The sequence below is a fragment of the Nelumbo nucifera genome, chromosome 4, assembly GCF_055504915.1.
Source record: "Nelumbo nucifera cultivar China Antique chromosome 4, China Antique-T2T, whole genome shotgun sequence".
Classification (NCBI taxonomy): Eukaryota; Viridiplantae; Streptophyta; class Magnoliopsida; order Proteales; family Nelumbonaceae; genus Nelumbo; species Nelumbo nucifera.
In genome coordinates this window covers 30,421,198-30,437,009 of record NC_142652.1, presented here as the reverse complement: position 1 = coordinate 30,437,009, position 15,812 = coordinate 30,421,198, and the positions used below count along the sequence as shown (strand labels likewise).

Sequence of the window (15,812 nt, the reverse complement as noted above, 5' to 3'; positions counted from 1 at the left end):
GGGGTTGTGAAATGTGAATAATCAAGGCCGGCATCAGAGATTTTCATAAAACAAAGACGGTGATGTGGGGTTTTGTTGTGTAGTGCATTATTAATAAATTAATCATATAACTTAGTTATATGACGTGTATCCGTACGTGCTATCATTTTTAGACCCGGACCCACTATTCAACCAATGGGTCTATAAAATGAGAGTGTATGTGTATCCATACCCTGATTGCTTCATGCTTCAAGCAAGGGCCATCAAATATTTGTGAGCCGTCTGAATCATCAACTACTGTATCTCCCACGGATCTCTCTTCTCCCGGTCCAATCATTAAAAACAGACGGTTGAGATCATCGATGGTCCCGATTATTTATTAAGAAGGACCATGCATTGCCATTATTCCATTTAATACTTCACAATAATGTGTGGGTTGCTGGATGTTGCATCCAAGGTGGAAACTGGCAACTGGCAATTGCCTAGGAATCCGATCTCTCGAAGCCGAAGACACCTTTTTTGAATCCATCTCCTCCCTTAATCCCTTCCATAGTTCCAATCTCTGGGTTGCTCTGTTTTTATTTGTAAGTCCCCTCTCTCTAGATTCTCAATTCCAGCTTTGACTGTTGTTCTTGCAACTCTCTTGTTGTGCCCATGTTCCAAATTTTCAATCCAAGTCTTCAGTTTGTATTTGTTGACTGTATTATATTTGAAAGGCAGAATCTCTGAAACTTGTTTTGTGGAGTAACAGATATTCCCTAATCTTAATTGGGTTTCTCCCAAGTTTGAAAACTTCCGTGTAGAAATATTGTTCCAGGTCTCCAAAGTACACAGAAAAGAAGATGTCAGACTTCTTTTTGGCATCGATTAATGGTGACATGAAGAGGTCTCCAGGCCAAGATCTGCTAAGCGCCGTGTTACCTCTGATGAAAATCCTCTGCCTCAGTATGGTAGGTCTGATTCTCACACACCCAAAAACCCAAATTATCCCAAGGGCGACTTTCAAGCTCCTCAGCAAGCTCGTGTTTGCTCTGTTCTTGCCTTGCCTTATCTTCATCCACCTTGGTCAGTCAATGACCCTCAGAAATGTTGTTAAATGGTGGTTCATCCCTGTAAACGTGCTGTTCAGCACATTTATTGGTTGCATGTTGGGCTGCTTGGTTGCGGTCATATGCCGTCCATCTCCCCAGTTCATTCGGTTCACCATCATCATGACTGCATTTGGAAACACCGGGAATATCCCTCTTGCCATTGTTGGGTCGGTCTGTCACAGTGCAGATAACCCGTTTGGACCTAATTGTCACAGAACTGGTTTTGCTTATGCCTCCTTTGCCCAGTGGGTTGCTGTAATTCTTGTCTATACACTTGTCTACCACATGATGGAGCCTCCGTTGCAGTATTATGAGGTCGTCGATGAGGGGGTCGAGAATCTTGAGATTGAGGAGCAAACACCAGTTAACGACATCAGTAGGCCTCTCCTTGTTGAAGCTGAATGGCCAGGCATTGAGGATAAAGAAACTGAACATTCCAAGACACCCTTCATTGCCAGAATTTTTAACAGCATCTCAAGTTTGTCACAGGCTGCTCTTCCTGATCTTGATCTCACTGAGGAAGGAAGCTGCAGCAGTCCTAAGTCCATTAGGTGTTTGGCAGAGCCGAGGGTTGTCCGGAAGATTAGAATTGTTGCTGAACAAACCCCAATACAGCACATACTTCAACCCCCAACAATTGCTTCTCTGTTGGCGGTCATCATCGGGGCAGTACCACAAATCAAGAGTTTCGTATTCGGGTATGATGCTCCACTTAATTTTATCACAGACAGTTTAGAAATCTTGGCTGGTGCAACGGTGCCTTCCATAATGCTTATTCTTGGAGGAATGCTTGCAGAAGGACCCAATGAGTCTAAACTGGGGATTAGAACGACAATTGGTATTACAGTGGCAAGGCTGTTGGTGCTTCCTTTATTGGGGATTGGGGTTGTGGGTTTGGCAGATAAACTGAACCTACTGATTGATGGTGATAAGATGTACAGATTTGTGCTTTTACTGCAATACAGTACCCCAAGTGCCATCTTGTTGGGAGCCATTGCCAGCTTGAGGGGTTATGCAGCTAGTGAGGCTTCAGCTCTCCTCTTCTGGCAGCATGTCTTTGCTATTCTCTCACTCTCAGTTTATATTTTCATCTACTTCAAGCTGATCTGATATGTTGGAAATTTATACATGTGATGTCTTCTTTCTGCTTCTCTCATTTATTGTATTCAGATGGGATTCCCCTGCTTGATTACGATTTATTACTACTTGTTGATTATCAATGCGAAAATGGTTTTCTTTCATTGAACTATTTCCTGAGCAGATCTGCTATAACTCTCAAGGCAAACAATAGAACCTACAACCGAACTGACTGACTTATTTCAATGGCACAAGACTTCCAAGAGCATTTAAACCAAGTAGACATGATATCTCTGTGAAGTAAAAAACATTTCAGACTTGTAAAGAGCATTCAAAGCTCAATCAGATGCAATTGTCAGTTCCCCTTCAGAAAAATGTAATGCTTAATGGCTTACATTGTTTGAGACTTTGAGTTCTGGCCTCTGGGAGAGTTTGGTTGAGTTCTTATACAAAAAGGGAAAAAAGTTGAATTGTCAGCCTCCTGATGGATGGTTTCCGTTATGATTCCTATCAATAGGCTAGTAGGTTTTTCTTGTCAAACTGAGAAGGGTGATATCCAGATACGGAAGATGTTTTAATATTGAGCATAGTAAGGCATTTTGTTTTTATCATTTCTTTCTTTCTTTCTTCTTCTTCTTCTTGCTTTTTGTTTTTGGGGGAAGTCAGTTGGCCATAACTAACAAAGCAAAGGAAATATGTACTACAAGTAGCATCACCAAAGAAAAGTTATCTCCAAATTTTGATTTTTAGATATTTGGTTGCTAGCAAAATTCCTGGGGAAATAAAATGTTATCCAAATCTAAAATAAGAAGGTCAAATTGGAAAGTTGTGTCCTTTCTGAATCTATTATAACCCCATGATTCCATTTTACGTGTTCATGTTGAAGTTCCAATCAAACACTTTAATTTTTGTCAAAATAATATTTTTACGAGAAAATTTCTTGATTTTTTTGCATTGCATAATATTTATTTGGGAATTGGGATCCAAAGACAGCTTAAACAAAAGGGAAAAGGGAAGAAACAACCAAAACCAAAACAAAATGGAATGGAGAGAGAGAGAGAGAGAGAGAGAGAGAAGGAAGGTAGTACTTTAGCTCATACTGAACAAGAAAACAATTTTACTATGTTTAGTTAGAGTGGACGATTGGACATCAAGGTCGGGTTGGACGTGATGGGACTTCGTTTCTTCTTCAGAATATGAGAAAATACTCGCAAGCGTAGAGCCAAAGTGAACTACAGGGAGAGAACCAAGGGGTACATAGGGAAAAACAGACCTCCAATTCCATGGAAAAGAAGTAATCTGTTGTTCCAATTTAAGTGAGACTGCACCTCTCTATGTAATAGTTTAAGCATTTGCAGTGAAGGTTGACAAATAGTGTAAGAAACCTGAGTAATAATTAGAATTTAGAAGCCGCATTTATTATTCTTTTATGCCCAAAATAAAAATAATTAGAAGCAACAGTCTGGGGTATCTGATTTGAAGTTCTCTTTTATCTTTTAGTCCCAAATAATTCAGATTTCCTTCTTGTTCCCACATTGCAATTCTGTAACTGGAGAGCTGTTTGTTTATGCCCATGTTGGCCTTCACTACTAAATGGTAGATGTAGAGGAAATACTGGAGAACAGTATCACATTCTGGGTCTCCAGGAAGATACAAGAAAATGTGATCTTTACCCTTTAGGGATTGGAGCATTTCTAATATGATCCACAAGGATGATCAGTGGCCTATTCAATTGGCAATTCTGGGCTTTGTATTTGATGTAACACAGGAAAGGTCTCATTATACAGTCGTTTTACTGGAAGAGATATGTCGCATGCATTTGCTTTTGGAGACTTTTCAAGGGATGGAATAACTGATTCCTGAGATGAAGACCCTTGTGAAGTTGTGATTCTGTTTCTGGTTATTTTGGGTAATTTTATTTTTGCTTCTTGGATGCAAAGAAAACAATGTAAAATTCTGCTGTCCTCAAATTGGAATATACAAAATGTGTTTCATGAGTTTTGGGTTCAGTGTGTAGCTGACTTGATTGATAATCTTTCAGAACCTGGTCTGATACAGAAATTCCTGGCTTGGATTGCTATGGCCATTTATTTTATTTGGTGTGCCAGACAGAAATGAGAAGGTGTTTCATCAAAACTCAAAAGGACCTTATTTTCGTTTCTACTCGACACTACCAAGAGATGTCTCTTAATTATATTTTATTTTCAGATGGAGGGCTCATTTCTGGAAATTCCAGTTCTTATGGTTTCATTTGGTTAAACTCTAAACTCTCTTTTGTAGGAGCCTTTGGAGGAACATTTGAATCCCAGGGACTTATTGAAGAGGCAGAACTAATGGCAATTCATAAGGCTTTATGTAAAGCTGATCATGAAGGGTGGCATAATATTCTACTCTGCTCAGACCCCTTCAATGTCATTACTTCTCTTCAACCTCCTTTTGAATTCCCTTAGCGCTGTCTTCATCTTTTTGCTCTCACCAAATAGTTATTGTTAAGACTTGGTTCAATTTCTTTTTGTCCTGTTAATAGGAAGTTTAATTCCTCAACCCCTAACATGTCTCAGTTTGCTAAAAATTCAGATCAGACTGAATTACATTTTGTAAGCCTCCTGGGCTTCCGCCTGTATCAGACTTTGTTTCTCTTTCTGTGTTATAATATAGTTCATTTATATATCAAATATAAAGAAATATATTAACTGAAAGGTGGTTGGGGCAGGGGTTGTAAACTTTCCTAATTAGGGAAATTAGTCGAATAAAAAAATGTAGAAAAAGAAAAAAAATAAAAAGTAAAAAAGCAGTTCTACATTGTCTTAAGCTGCATTTGGCATTTCTTATTTTAAGGACTTGTCTCCTTTTTGCAGTTAAAATGCCCCTCTAAAGACTGAATTTTTAACTGCAAAAAGGAGATAAGTTCTTAAAATAAGGAATGGCAAATGCAGTCTAAAAAAAAAAAACATTTTTAAGAACTGGGAAGTCTAAAATCCTCATGACTGCCCGTTCCCAGTTCTGAGGTCTGACTGTTTAGTCCAGTTGGAGTCTGATAAAACTGGTCCCGGGCTGTCAATTGGACTGTATTTGGTCCGATCCAAAGTGGTCCAATATGAATTCATTACAAATGGACCAGTCCAATCCAATCTGATGAATACCCTGGACCATTTTGGACTAGTCCAATTCAATGTTTGGACTGTCCATTCTATTCAAATTGGTTTTAATTTAGATTGGTTCTTAACTAAAAAACGGACCAGATATTAGTACTATAAATCATTAGGATGGACCAGGTCCAATCCAATCCAATAAATGCTTTGGACCATTAAGTCTGGACTGGTCCAATTCGATATGTCTTATTGGACTGTCCAATCCGTCCAAATTGATTTTGATTTGGACGGGTCCAACCAAAAACCAATCCATTGACACCCCTATTCCCGGCTATAACTAAGCCATTTTTTGTATGCAGTGCTTAGTCTAATGTTTTAATCTCGAATTCCTTTGGCCCTAACTCAAATTAATGCCCAGTTAGGAGAGCCATCTATAGTAGATTGGGTTGAGACATTTTAAATATGATGAACCTGACAAAACTGGTTCAATATGACCACTTCAATATTCCATGGACTGATTGCACACCATAAACCTGTCTTATAATCCAAAAGCATCAATAACTAAAGTATTGTAAGAAAGCATGAGAAATATGAAAATTGAGTAAATGGTCCAATAGTTTTGTCCAACAATCTAATGCCTTAGATTAGCTACTTGTAAGCTCAACCAAGCAAGCCATGCATATCAATACCAAATGGATCTGATCTCTCTCACGGTCTCACCAAGGATTGCTTGGAGCAACATTCTCTAGGAAATTTGTAGGATGTATTTGTTGTTAAACATGCAGATGTGATTGGTTGAATGTACAACTTGTTAAATGTGAAAGTACATGAAAATCAATGTTTTAAAAACCGATTCAATAGTTGATCCATTTTTCTTTTTCTGGGTGACGATTCACCAATTTGACCACTTGGATTGAATGGGTCAGATCATTATGTGAATAGATTAAATCTGGACCATTGACAATAGGTTAATCATTCTACTCTTCTTCATATCTATATCTATATATTAAAATGGAATGTGCCAAGTTGGTATTTTCTTGTTTTCTAGTTATTTTTGAGAAGCACTCATTCAATAACTCATGCCATTAATTCTCTCTCTTCTTCATTATTCCATTAAATTGCCTAAAATTCAGTAACTTTTATCTATATTTATATCCCTTTCAATTTGACTATAATTTTATATATAAATTAGATATATTTATATTAAATTATAATTATCAATAAAAAATAATTATATTAAAATAGAGATATTCAATGGTATATTATTAGGCTAAATAATCTGCTTCAATTTAAAAGATAATTAGTTTTGAAGTTAATTAATAAAGTAATTTATGTTTCAGGATAAATATTATTTAATTCACTCAACAAATTAAACCAGTGCTTTAAAAATTGACTTGGAGGCTAAATAGTTTTTGCCTTTGGGTCACAGGTCAACGGTTCAACTGTCCAGGTTAGACAAATTAAACCATGACACATCTTCCATCTGTATATGTATAATATGATATAATATATTTACATTTTGTGTGTGTATATATTATTTTAGGTTCAAATTGTATTGTTATTTTAGTTTTAAATGTTTATAAATAAAAGAGCTGGAAATTGAAATTTGAGATCACAAAATGAGTCTTTTGTATAGTGTGGCTGCAAAGATCGTGAAAAGTTACCTAAAATAAAACATAGATCATCCCAATTAGACAACTTACCACAAAGTTAAGTCCTCTAAAAGTTTTCAATACATTGTATATTGTAACCCATTACCCAATGACTAGATCAAAAGGGTCAATGGTTTAACTGCTTGGTTTTGACCAAATCAATGGTTTTTTAACAAAATAGTTGGTTTTAGGAAACATAGAATATACTAGAAATAAGGTTGAGTGATGGTTCAAATCGTTTAACCATCAACTATGAGTTGAAAACATTGAATAAAGCATCATAAAAATTATAATCCATTTATATTCCTTTTGAAATAATAAAAATTAATAATCTTGTAAAAATAATTTATTAAATTACTTAAATAAGATAAAAATAATTATTAATTATTATTATTATTATTGATAAAGATAGTTTTATTAATATAATATGAAACAAATAAATTAATAAAATGTAATAAGATAAATTCAAAACTAATATCTATTTAAAATTAATACAAAATTACCTAACGATTATTATTTTTATAATTATTTTTTTACTAATGAACTTAAATTCCATTGAAAATAAAAAATTAATATAATTAACTAAATTTAATAAGGAATAAAAAGATAAATTAATAAAAAAATGTTAACATAAAATATAGTTTAATTAATTTAAAATCAATTGAAATTCTATTTAAGAATAGGGTAAATTATTAAAACCTCCTTGGATATTCTAACAATCCTACGAACCTCCCCTATATATGTTTTGACCTTAACAAAAAACACCCATATTGTTTTGAAAAAAAAAAGGTGCAGATATTTTCCTTTCATTAGCATTTGAAATAAAAAATGTTGATGTAATGTATTAATTTTCTTTAAATATCATATTTACCCTTAACAAACTTTATTTAGAGATAATTACAAACATAAAAAAATATTTTTACCTAAAAATAAAACAAAAATAATTACAAACCATAAAATTTTAAAAGTTAATAAAAAATAGCATTAAGATACAAAAATAATACAAATTTGTCTAGAGCATCGGAAATCAGCCACTCTCACTAAAATGCAACTTGAATTGTGACCAAATAAAATAGACATAACCCAAAATAAATGCTTGTATTGGACTTAAATGAGCATCATTTAATTAAAAATGTCATAAAGCTCCTTTCTCAATTTTTCTTAATAAAATTCATGCATCGCATGAGTCTTGACTAGTATATAAGTAAAAACTTAAAGAATGAAAGAAAGAAAGAGGGGGGCAAGAGAGAGAGAGAGAGAGGGCAGTTAATGAAAAGAGGAAGAAGAAAGGGACAAGTGGAGGAAAGAGCAAGTTGTTGGCATTAGAGGTGAGCATGGGCCAGTTTGGTTCAGTTCCATGGAAGAACTTGGAACTTACCTTGTAGGGATTGGTTCCAAGTTTTTGGAACTGGAACCTACCTTGTTAAGTTTGGTTTTGGCCTTGTGGTTCCGGGTTGGTTCTAGGCTCTACCCATGAAACCTATACTTTCTTTACTCCCCCCTTCACAAAAAAGGCATGTTCTTTAAAAACTTGATTTTTAATAAATATAATACCTATACTATTATTAAAAGTACGAATGAGGGTGTGAAACTTTTCTTGACTAAAATGTCCACATTTGTGTATTTAGTCAATCTCTAATTATGATGGTTGAAAATGTAGTTTCAATTAATGCTTTTCACCTCATTTAATCCCCTCTCATTAAGTCTTATATTTAAAGTATTATCTCCCATTATCTCTTATTAAATCCTATATTTAAGTTATTTTTTAATAATAAATACTACTAAGTACTAATTAGATCTATGCTCAATACTTTTAACAATATAAACTCATATATTTTAAAACTTACTTAGAAACAAAACCATTATTTATCCAAGTGATGGCTAAGTAATTCAACCATTAGAATAAAATCGGTCAACCCATGAAGTCATAGTTAAATAATAAAATTTTGATATTTTTGTTAATCAAATAAAAAAAAGAGTATATTTAGTCCATCTCTATTTATAAGGGTTAAAAATGTAATTTCAATTAATATATTTCACCTCTTTTAATTCCCTCTCATTAAGTCTTATATTTAAGGTATTAACTCTCATTCTCTCTTATTAAATCCTATATTTAAGTTATTTTTTCACTAATAAATGCAACTAATTATATCTATATCCAATACTTTTAAAAATATAAACTCATATATTTTATAACTAACTCAAAAACAAAACCATTCTTTATCCAAGTGATGACCAGTATTTTAAAACACGGAGGCGTGACGCTAGGCGCTCCACTACCTAGAGGTGTGGGGCGTAGTTCAGAATGTAAGAGGCGTAAGCTTACTTAAGAGGAGGGGGATGAGGAGGAAGAAGGAGGGAGAAGAGGAAGGGGATAAAAATTTTTTATATTAAGAAGAATGAAGATGCATATCACTAGTTAAAAGGGGGGCTAGGGGGCAAAGGGGTCCATGGGCTTAGTCCCCAGCCTACTTTCTTTCCCCTTATCTTTTCTTTCCTTCCCTTTCCTTTGCTTTTCTTGCTTTTTCTTTCCCTTCTCTTTCTTTACATGGGGTGTGCATGAGGAGCATGAGGTGTACGCCTCTAAAACGCCTCATGAAAAAAGTGTATGAGGCGTATGCATCTTGCACCTGAGGCACAAGAGGCATACGCCTCAAAAGTGTTAGTGCCTTGGGCATACACCACCTCGCTTGGAGGTGCGCCTCCAGTCGTACGTCTCTCATGCCTTTTAAAACATTGGTGATAACTAAGCAATTCAACCATCCAAATAAAATTGGTAAACCCGTTAAGTCATAATGAGATAATAAAATTTATTAATAAAAATAAATATAGAAAATTACAAAAATATAGAAAAAATGGACACATTTTATGATATTTTTATTAATCAAATTAAAAAATAAGTGTAATAAACAAGAATTGTTTTTATTGATGATGAAAATGAAACACATAATATAAAACTAACAAAAAATGAAATGCTTTTCCTATTTGGCAGAGATCAATAATTCAACTTTTTGGTCAAATGTGTTAGCCTTTAATGTCATAATTAAATAATAAATATAAAATCACAAAATAAAAAAATATATAAATTTAACAAAAAAAATTGGTACATGTATAATATCATATATTTATCATATTAAATAAAATTAAATGTACATAACATAATTATTTTTACACACATTGAAATAAAAATTATAGAAAAAATTGAAGACATCTATAATTCTATATTTGCATTACTACTAAAATATGAATAAGATTGTGGAATTTTATTTTGACTAAAATACCCATTTTTTGAATTTACTCCCTATTTAATTGTGAGATTTAAAATGTAATTGAACTATTACTTTTTAGTTCATTCAATTCTCTCTCTTTAAAGCTTACATTTCTTTTTGATAAATGAATAAAAGGGACACAAAGAAAATAAAACATTACAAAAAGAAGAGTTCAGTCAATGAGGTAAACCTATCATTGATACCCAAAACTTTGTAGCCCAATATGAGGTGTTTTATGTAATCGGATTTAGATTTTGCAATTTGCATCCAATTAATAATGAAAAGCAAAAAAATACATGAATTTTATAGAAACTTTTGGATACATTATTACTATCATTATCATTATATGGTTAAAAACTTATAAATTAAATTTAAAATTTATAAATATTACCTTTTGCACTACTTATTGTACATATTCAAATGTTAAAATGAAAACAAACGATCAAATCACTTTAGTAACTCAATGGTCAAGTGAGACCATGGCCTTTGCAACCACGAGTGGTTGGATTCAAATCTTCACATCCCTAAAAGTATTTTGGGGTTTATTTCAAGGAAAGTTCAGTTTCAAGGCAGGTCCCAACAAGGTTGATTCTAGCAAGGCCAACCAAGGTCGATTCATCAAGTCAGTTCGGGTAGGGTAAACCCCTAGACCTTGGAGCCGACTTGGTGGGGGGTCGGTTCCCAGAATTTGGAACCAGCCCCTACCTTGTAACAAATTGGGTAGGGTCGGTTCAAGGTCGATTTGAGGTCAGTTCCATTCGATTCTGAGTAGAACCTACCCATTTGCTCACCCCCTAGTTAGTGTGGTTTCATTACATCCGATGCTAGCGTTTAGAAGTAGCAATAAATGTTGATGACTTTAAGTTGTAGAGGTAGCTCCGATGGTATAGCAGTAGTAAACACGTAAGGTTGATTCAGCAATGTAGCAACAATAAACGTGTGATTGCATTTTATAAAGGCAGATTCAGCATAAAAATAGCTATTAAGAGAATAAGGCAATTTTGTGGGTGCTTAAAATATAAGTGATTATTCGAATAAGTTCTTATTTTGGGTTGAGACCACACCAATAAATATTTATTGGCACTTGGGAAATAAGCCCAAAATAACTACTTATTTTGAGAATAAGCAGTTATTTAAGAAGCCCAAGATTCGTGCTTATATTTAAGTGCTTATTTCCTTTTTGGCTTGTCTTGGCCTACCACATCATTTTTTATAATACTTATACTACTCCTATTTGAAATAAGTGCATTTTCTCCAAACACTCATGAACACTTATTAGAATAAACAATTGGCAATCTTGACGGTTTCTCTAATAGTTGTGTTGACATCAAATGTTATTGCAATTAGGGGTGTCAACGGTATTCGAAAATCCTATTTCAAATTTGATATTCGATATAATCGAATTGAATTCGGATAATTCGAATATCTAATCGATCGAATTCGGATATCCTATTCTTACCGAATAGTTAATCGGATTCGAATTCGAATATGACTTGATTCGATTCGATAAATATCCGAATTCGACTGATTATTTAATTCTTATATATAATATATAAAATATTTTATATAATATATATAATAATTAAGTTATATAAATAATTTATATATTTATATACTTTATATCAATAAAATATTTATTTTATATATTTATTAATTATCTAAAATAATTAATTAATCGAATTCGAATCGAATATTTGAATATTTAATCGGATTCGAATTCGGATATCGGATTTTCTAATCGGATTTAGATTTGGATATTGCCTGATCCGATTCGAATTCGATCTGTTTACACCCCTAATTGCAATATCAAAGTACTGACATTGGAGAGAGATGAATATTTTCCAACATATCCTCTTTTTTAGGGTAAATTACAAAGTCTCCCTTGTACCATCAACTTTCACTTTGTGACAAATACCTCCCATTTGTTAGAGTTTCCTCACGTAACTTTGAAAAAGATTCTCATTCAGGTATTTAATTTTTTTAAATCCCCAAGCTACCCTTTTCTTATTTATGACTTGATTAGTTTTCTAAATATAATATTGAAGTCCTCTCAGTCGCTGTAATTGATCCTTGTAAAGTTCTAGTTAGATTCAATATTCAAATGAAATGCCAAAGGTTTCTTTCTAATAGATATAAATTTAAGGTTTTGTTTGGTTTTTCTTAATTTACTAGAGAAAGGAGTGGATAATTTTTATATTTTAAGATGAAGAGAAACATTTATGTTAGTGAAATGAAAAAAGAATTTAATTAAAGAAACATGTTTTTTATGTCAGTGAAATGGTTCTTGTTATTTTAATTGGTTTTGTTCAGAGAAAATGGAGGTATTTTTGGGTCAATTAGGGTTTAAGAGAAAAAGGTGGCAAAAAGAAAATAAGTTTAGGTGAGTATTTTGGTGATTTAACACATTCCATCATCTAACTTAACGATCAAGGGGTATTTGTCGCAAAGTGAAAGTTCAAGGGAGTAATTGTCACTAACTCCATAGTACAGAGAGTCTTTGTAATTTATCTTTTTTATAATACTTACCACTAGATATAATTACCCAATAGTCCCCGGTATATCTGTGATCCCATTAGGGTTTTTAACATTTAAGAGGATAAATTAGATGTGGTATGACCTATCACCTACTAAGCAGGTTAATTGATTCAATGATTCTATTGTCTAGGTTGATAGGATTTAACCTTAGTCAATGGTTTTTTGAGATCAAGTGGGTTTTGGGTTAAACAAAGCCTCCCAAAGTGGGCTTAATTTCTAAGCCAAATAAGTGGGCTTAATTTACATGATAGCCTCCCAAGTTAATATGGGCCTCCATGGGTCCAAGGCCCAAGTCTACAAAAATATGACCTATGGCCCAGGAGTCCAAGTGTACCAAGTCCAATTAGGCCCATGTCCTATTGTAATAGGGTGATTCCATTGACAAGACCACTAACTCCATAATAGAGCATATATGGGAATTAACCCTAACCCAACACCTCACTTACATGGGATTCGTTAGCAAGGTGGGTTAAGGTAGCATCCCTAATCCTAGGTTGTAAATAGTATTGCCTTAGGGAAGAGCTCTCTCTTTTACAATCACACTTAAACATTTGAAAAGATCTCATTCACTCACACCAACACTTAGAATTGTAAGTAATCACAATTTCTTACAAACTCCAATTACTTCAAGCTCAAAAGTGAAGAAAGAAGAAAAACAACTTCTTAGTTTATACTTCACACTTGGATTCAAGCTCTTCTAAGAAGATCAAGCCACTAGAAAGAGGCCCTTCCTAGAGATACTTCTACATCCAGTCAAGTGTGAAGCCCAGAGTGAAAAATTCTATATCAATTATTCAAAAGCACCAAGTTAAATAAATCTACATCAGCCCTTTAAGAAGTATGGGAAACATGCCAATGACCCTTGTCTTCACTGAATTCAACCGTTAATTAGAGGTTTCTCAAATCATCAAGCAAAATCAAAGAGAGTTCCATCCATTGTATTTTTCTTTATTACAAATTCATTTTGTAATTTGCCTCCATATTTTGTGTTAATGAAATACATGAAATTTGTGCTGATGGTGTCCAAGTGATGGATTGAACAGTTTAACTGCCTACTTCAACAACAACTTATCATTGTAATTTAAATTTTATAAATATTACCTTTTACATTACTCAAATCACTTAAGTGACTCAATGGTCAAATCAGACCATGGTCTTTGTAACCATGAGTGCTTGGGTCTAATAAATTTTCATATCCTCAAAGTATTTTGGGATTTGTTTCAAGGCAAGTTCAGTTCAAAGGCCAACTCCACCAAGGTCAACCAAGGTTGTTTCTGCCAAGGCCAACCAAGTTTGGCTCTTTGGGACAATTTGGCTGTTTGGGTATGGTAAACCCCCAAATCCTTGGACCAGCTTTTGAGTTGGGGTCTTTGAACCAAACCCTACCTAGTAACATATTAGGTAGGGTTGGTTCAAGACTAGTTTAAAGTTGGTTCCATTTGCCCACCACTAATCTCGTGCATTTTTTTATTAGAATTAGACTAGGGGTGATCATGGGCTGGGCCTGGGTTGGGCTTTGCACTTATGATAAGGGCTATAGCTTAGGCCTGGGTCAGCCCGGGGTTCCGGGCCTGAAACATAAGCCCTACCCTAGGTCTACATGGGCCTAGGCCGGGCTGGGCCTGATTTTGGGCCAATGTCTTTAATATATAAAACATTATATATCTAAAATATTTTATATTAAATGAAATAACATGCATATAAACTTATTTTATACATTATATAATATAAAATATTACATATAATATAAATTATACATGCCATGTTATAATACTTATATATAAAATATATAATCTAATGTAAAATAACATGTATACATATGTATATATTATACACAAAATGTGTAAGTTTAAATATATGCAACCGAGCCAGGCTTGAAGTATTAAGCCCAAGCCCGACGCTAAAATTTGTTGGCCTAATGTGGGCCCGGGCCCGAGTTGTGCCTGAACACAAAACCTAGGCCCAAGCCTAGAATTTCCGAGCCAGGCTTGTGTGGGCCGGGCTGAAATGATCACCCCTAAATTAGACCTGTTAATGGGTTAGGTAGCCCGACGGGCCAGCCCAGCATGACCCAACCCGATCTAAATCTGGCTTGGATAGGATTTCAGGCCCACATGCTCGGGCTCAAACCTAAAACACCAGGCCCGATTTTTTTTTCAGGTCAGGCTCGAGCTTTCTAAAAAAAACCCAACTTGAGCCTGAACTTGACTTGATAATGTATTATACGATAAGAATATATTTTATGTAATATATATATGTATTATATAATATTTTTTTCTTTATTATTCTTCTCCTGTTTTTTCAAGTAATAATGAGCTCTTTCATTATTTTTTAGGTTTTGAGGTCTTTAATAGAAATAAAACAAATTTTTATTGAATAAAAAGAAAAAAATATTTTTTCAATTTTCTGACTGAGCTCGGGCCCAGACTTCAGACTTTATATAAGGGCTGGGCTTGGACTCAAGACTTAGGTCCAATGGTTGGGCTGGGCTTGAGCTCAGGCCTGAATATATTCTTTTAATACAGAAGCAAAACCCAACCAAACCCAAATTTGACTCGATAAAGTTTGAGAAGATGGCATGCGTGTTTTACTTATGTTTTAAGAGTTCAACAAAGGTGCATAAATACATATTTGCGACAAACGCAGTAAGATTTGTGTCTTGGATAAGATGGACTCCTCCCCCTATTGATGAATTTAAAATAAATTTTGATGCCTCAATGCAAAATGACGGTAGTTGTTCCTTTGGATGTATTATATAAGACTTCTCGGGTAAAATTCTAATGGCTAATGGGCCAAATTGGTCGGACTTTAATAACAATAGCTGAAATGTGGGTTGCCTTTGAAGCTCATAAGCTTGCCTTACAGGGTCCTCAAGCGCATTTCATAATTGAAGGCGATCCGCTGAGAACTGTCAAAGCCCTCCAAGACAAATTCAAGCCTCCATGGAGATGCCACAGAATCCTTGAAGAGTGCAAGAGTATTGCCAAAACTTTCCATCGAGACAACTGTGCTGCTGACTGGTTGGTTGGGATGGGTCACCTTCGAAGCGAGATGTTTGTTCAAAACTTCTTAGGAGAGTTCAGTTTGATCTCTTTCTTGGATATTTTGGGGAGGTTT

General features: G+C 34.2%; 1 protein-coding gene across 1 annotated transcript; it reads left to right on the top strand.

The window, feature by feature from the left end:
• Positions 1-267: 267 nt before the first annotated feature.
• LOC104587754 (protein PIN-LIKES 2) lies at positions 268-2,317 on the top strand. Its single transcript, XM_010245478.3, has one exon. It carries the CDS (start codon positions 822-824, stop codon positions 2,178-2,180), a length of 1,359 nt encoding a protein of 452 aa, XP_010243780.1. The 5' UTR covers positions 268-821; the 3' UTR covers positions 2,181-2,317.
• Positions 2,318-15,812: the final 13,495 nt, after the last annotated feature.

Excerpts from the sequence above, each read along its gene's own strand:
- LOC104587754 (XM_010245478.3), top strand. The coding sequence starts at position 822 with ATGTCAGACTTCTTTTTGGCATCGATTAATGGTGACATGAAGAGGTCT.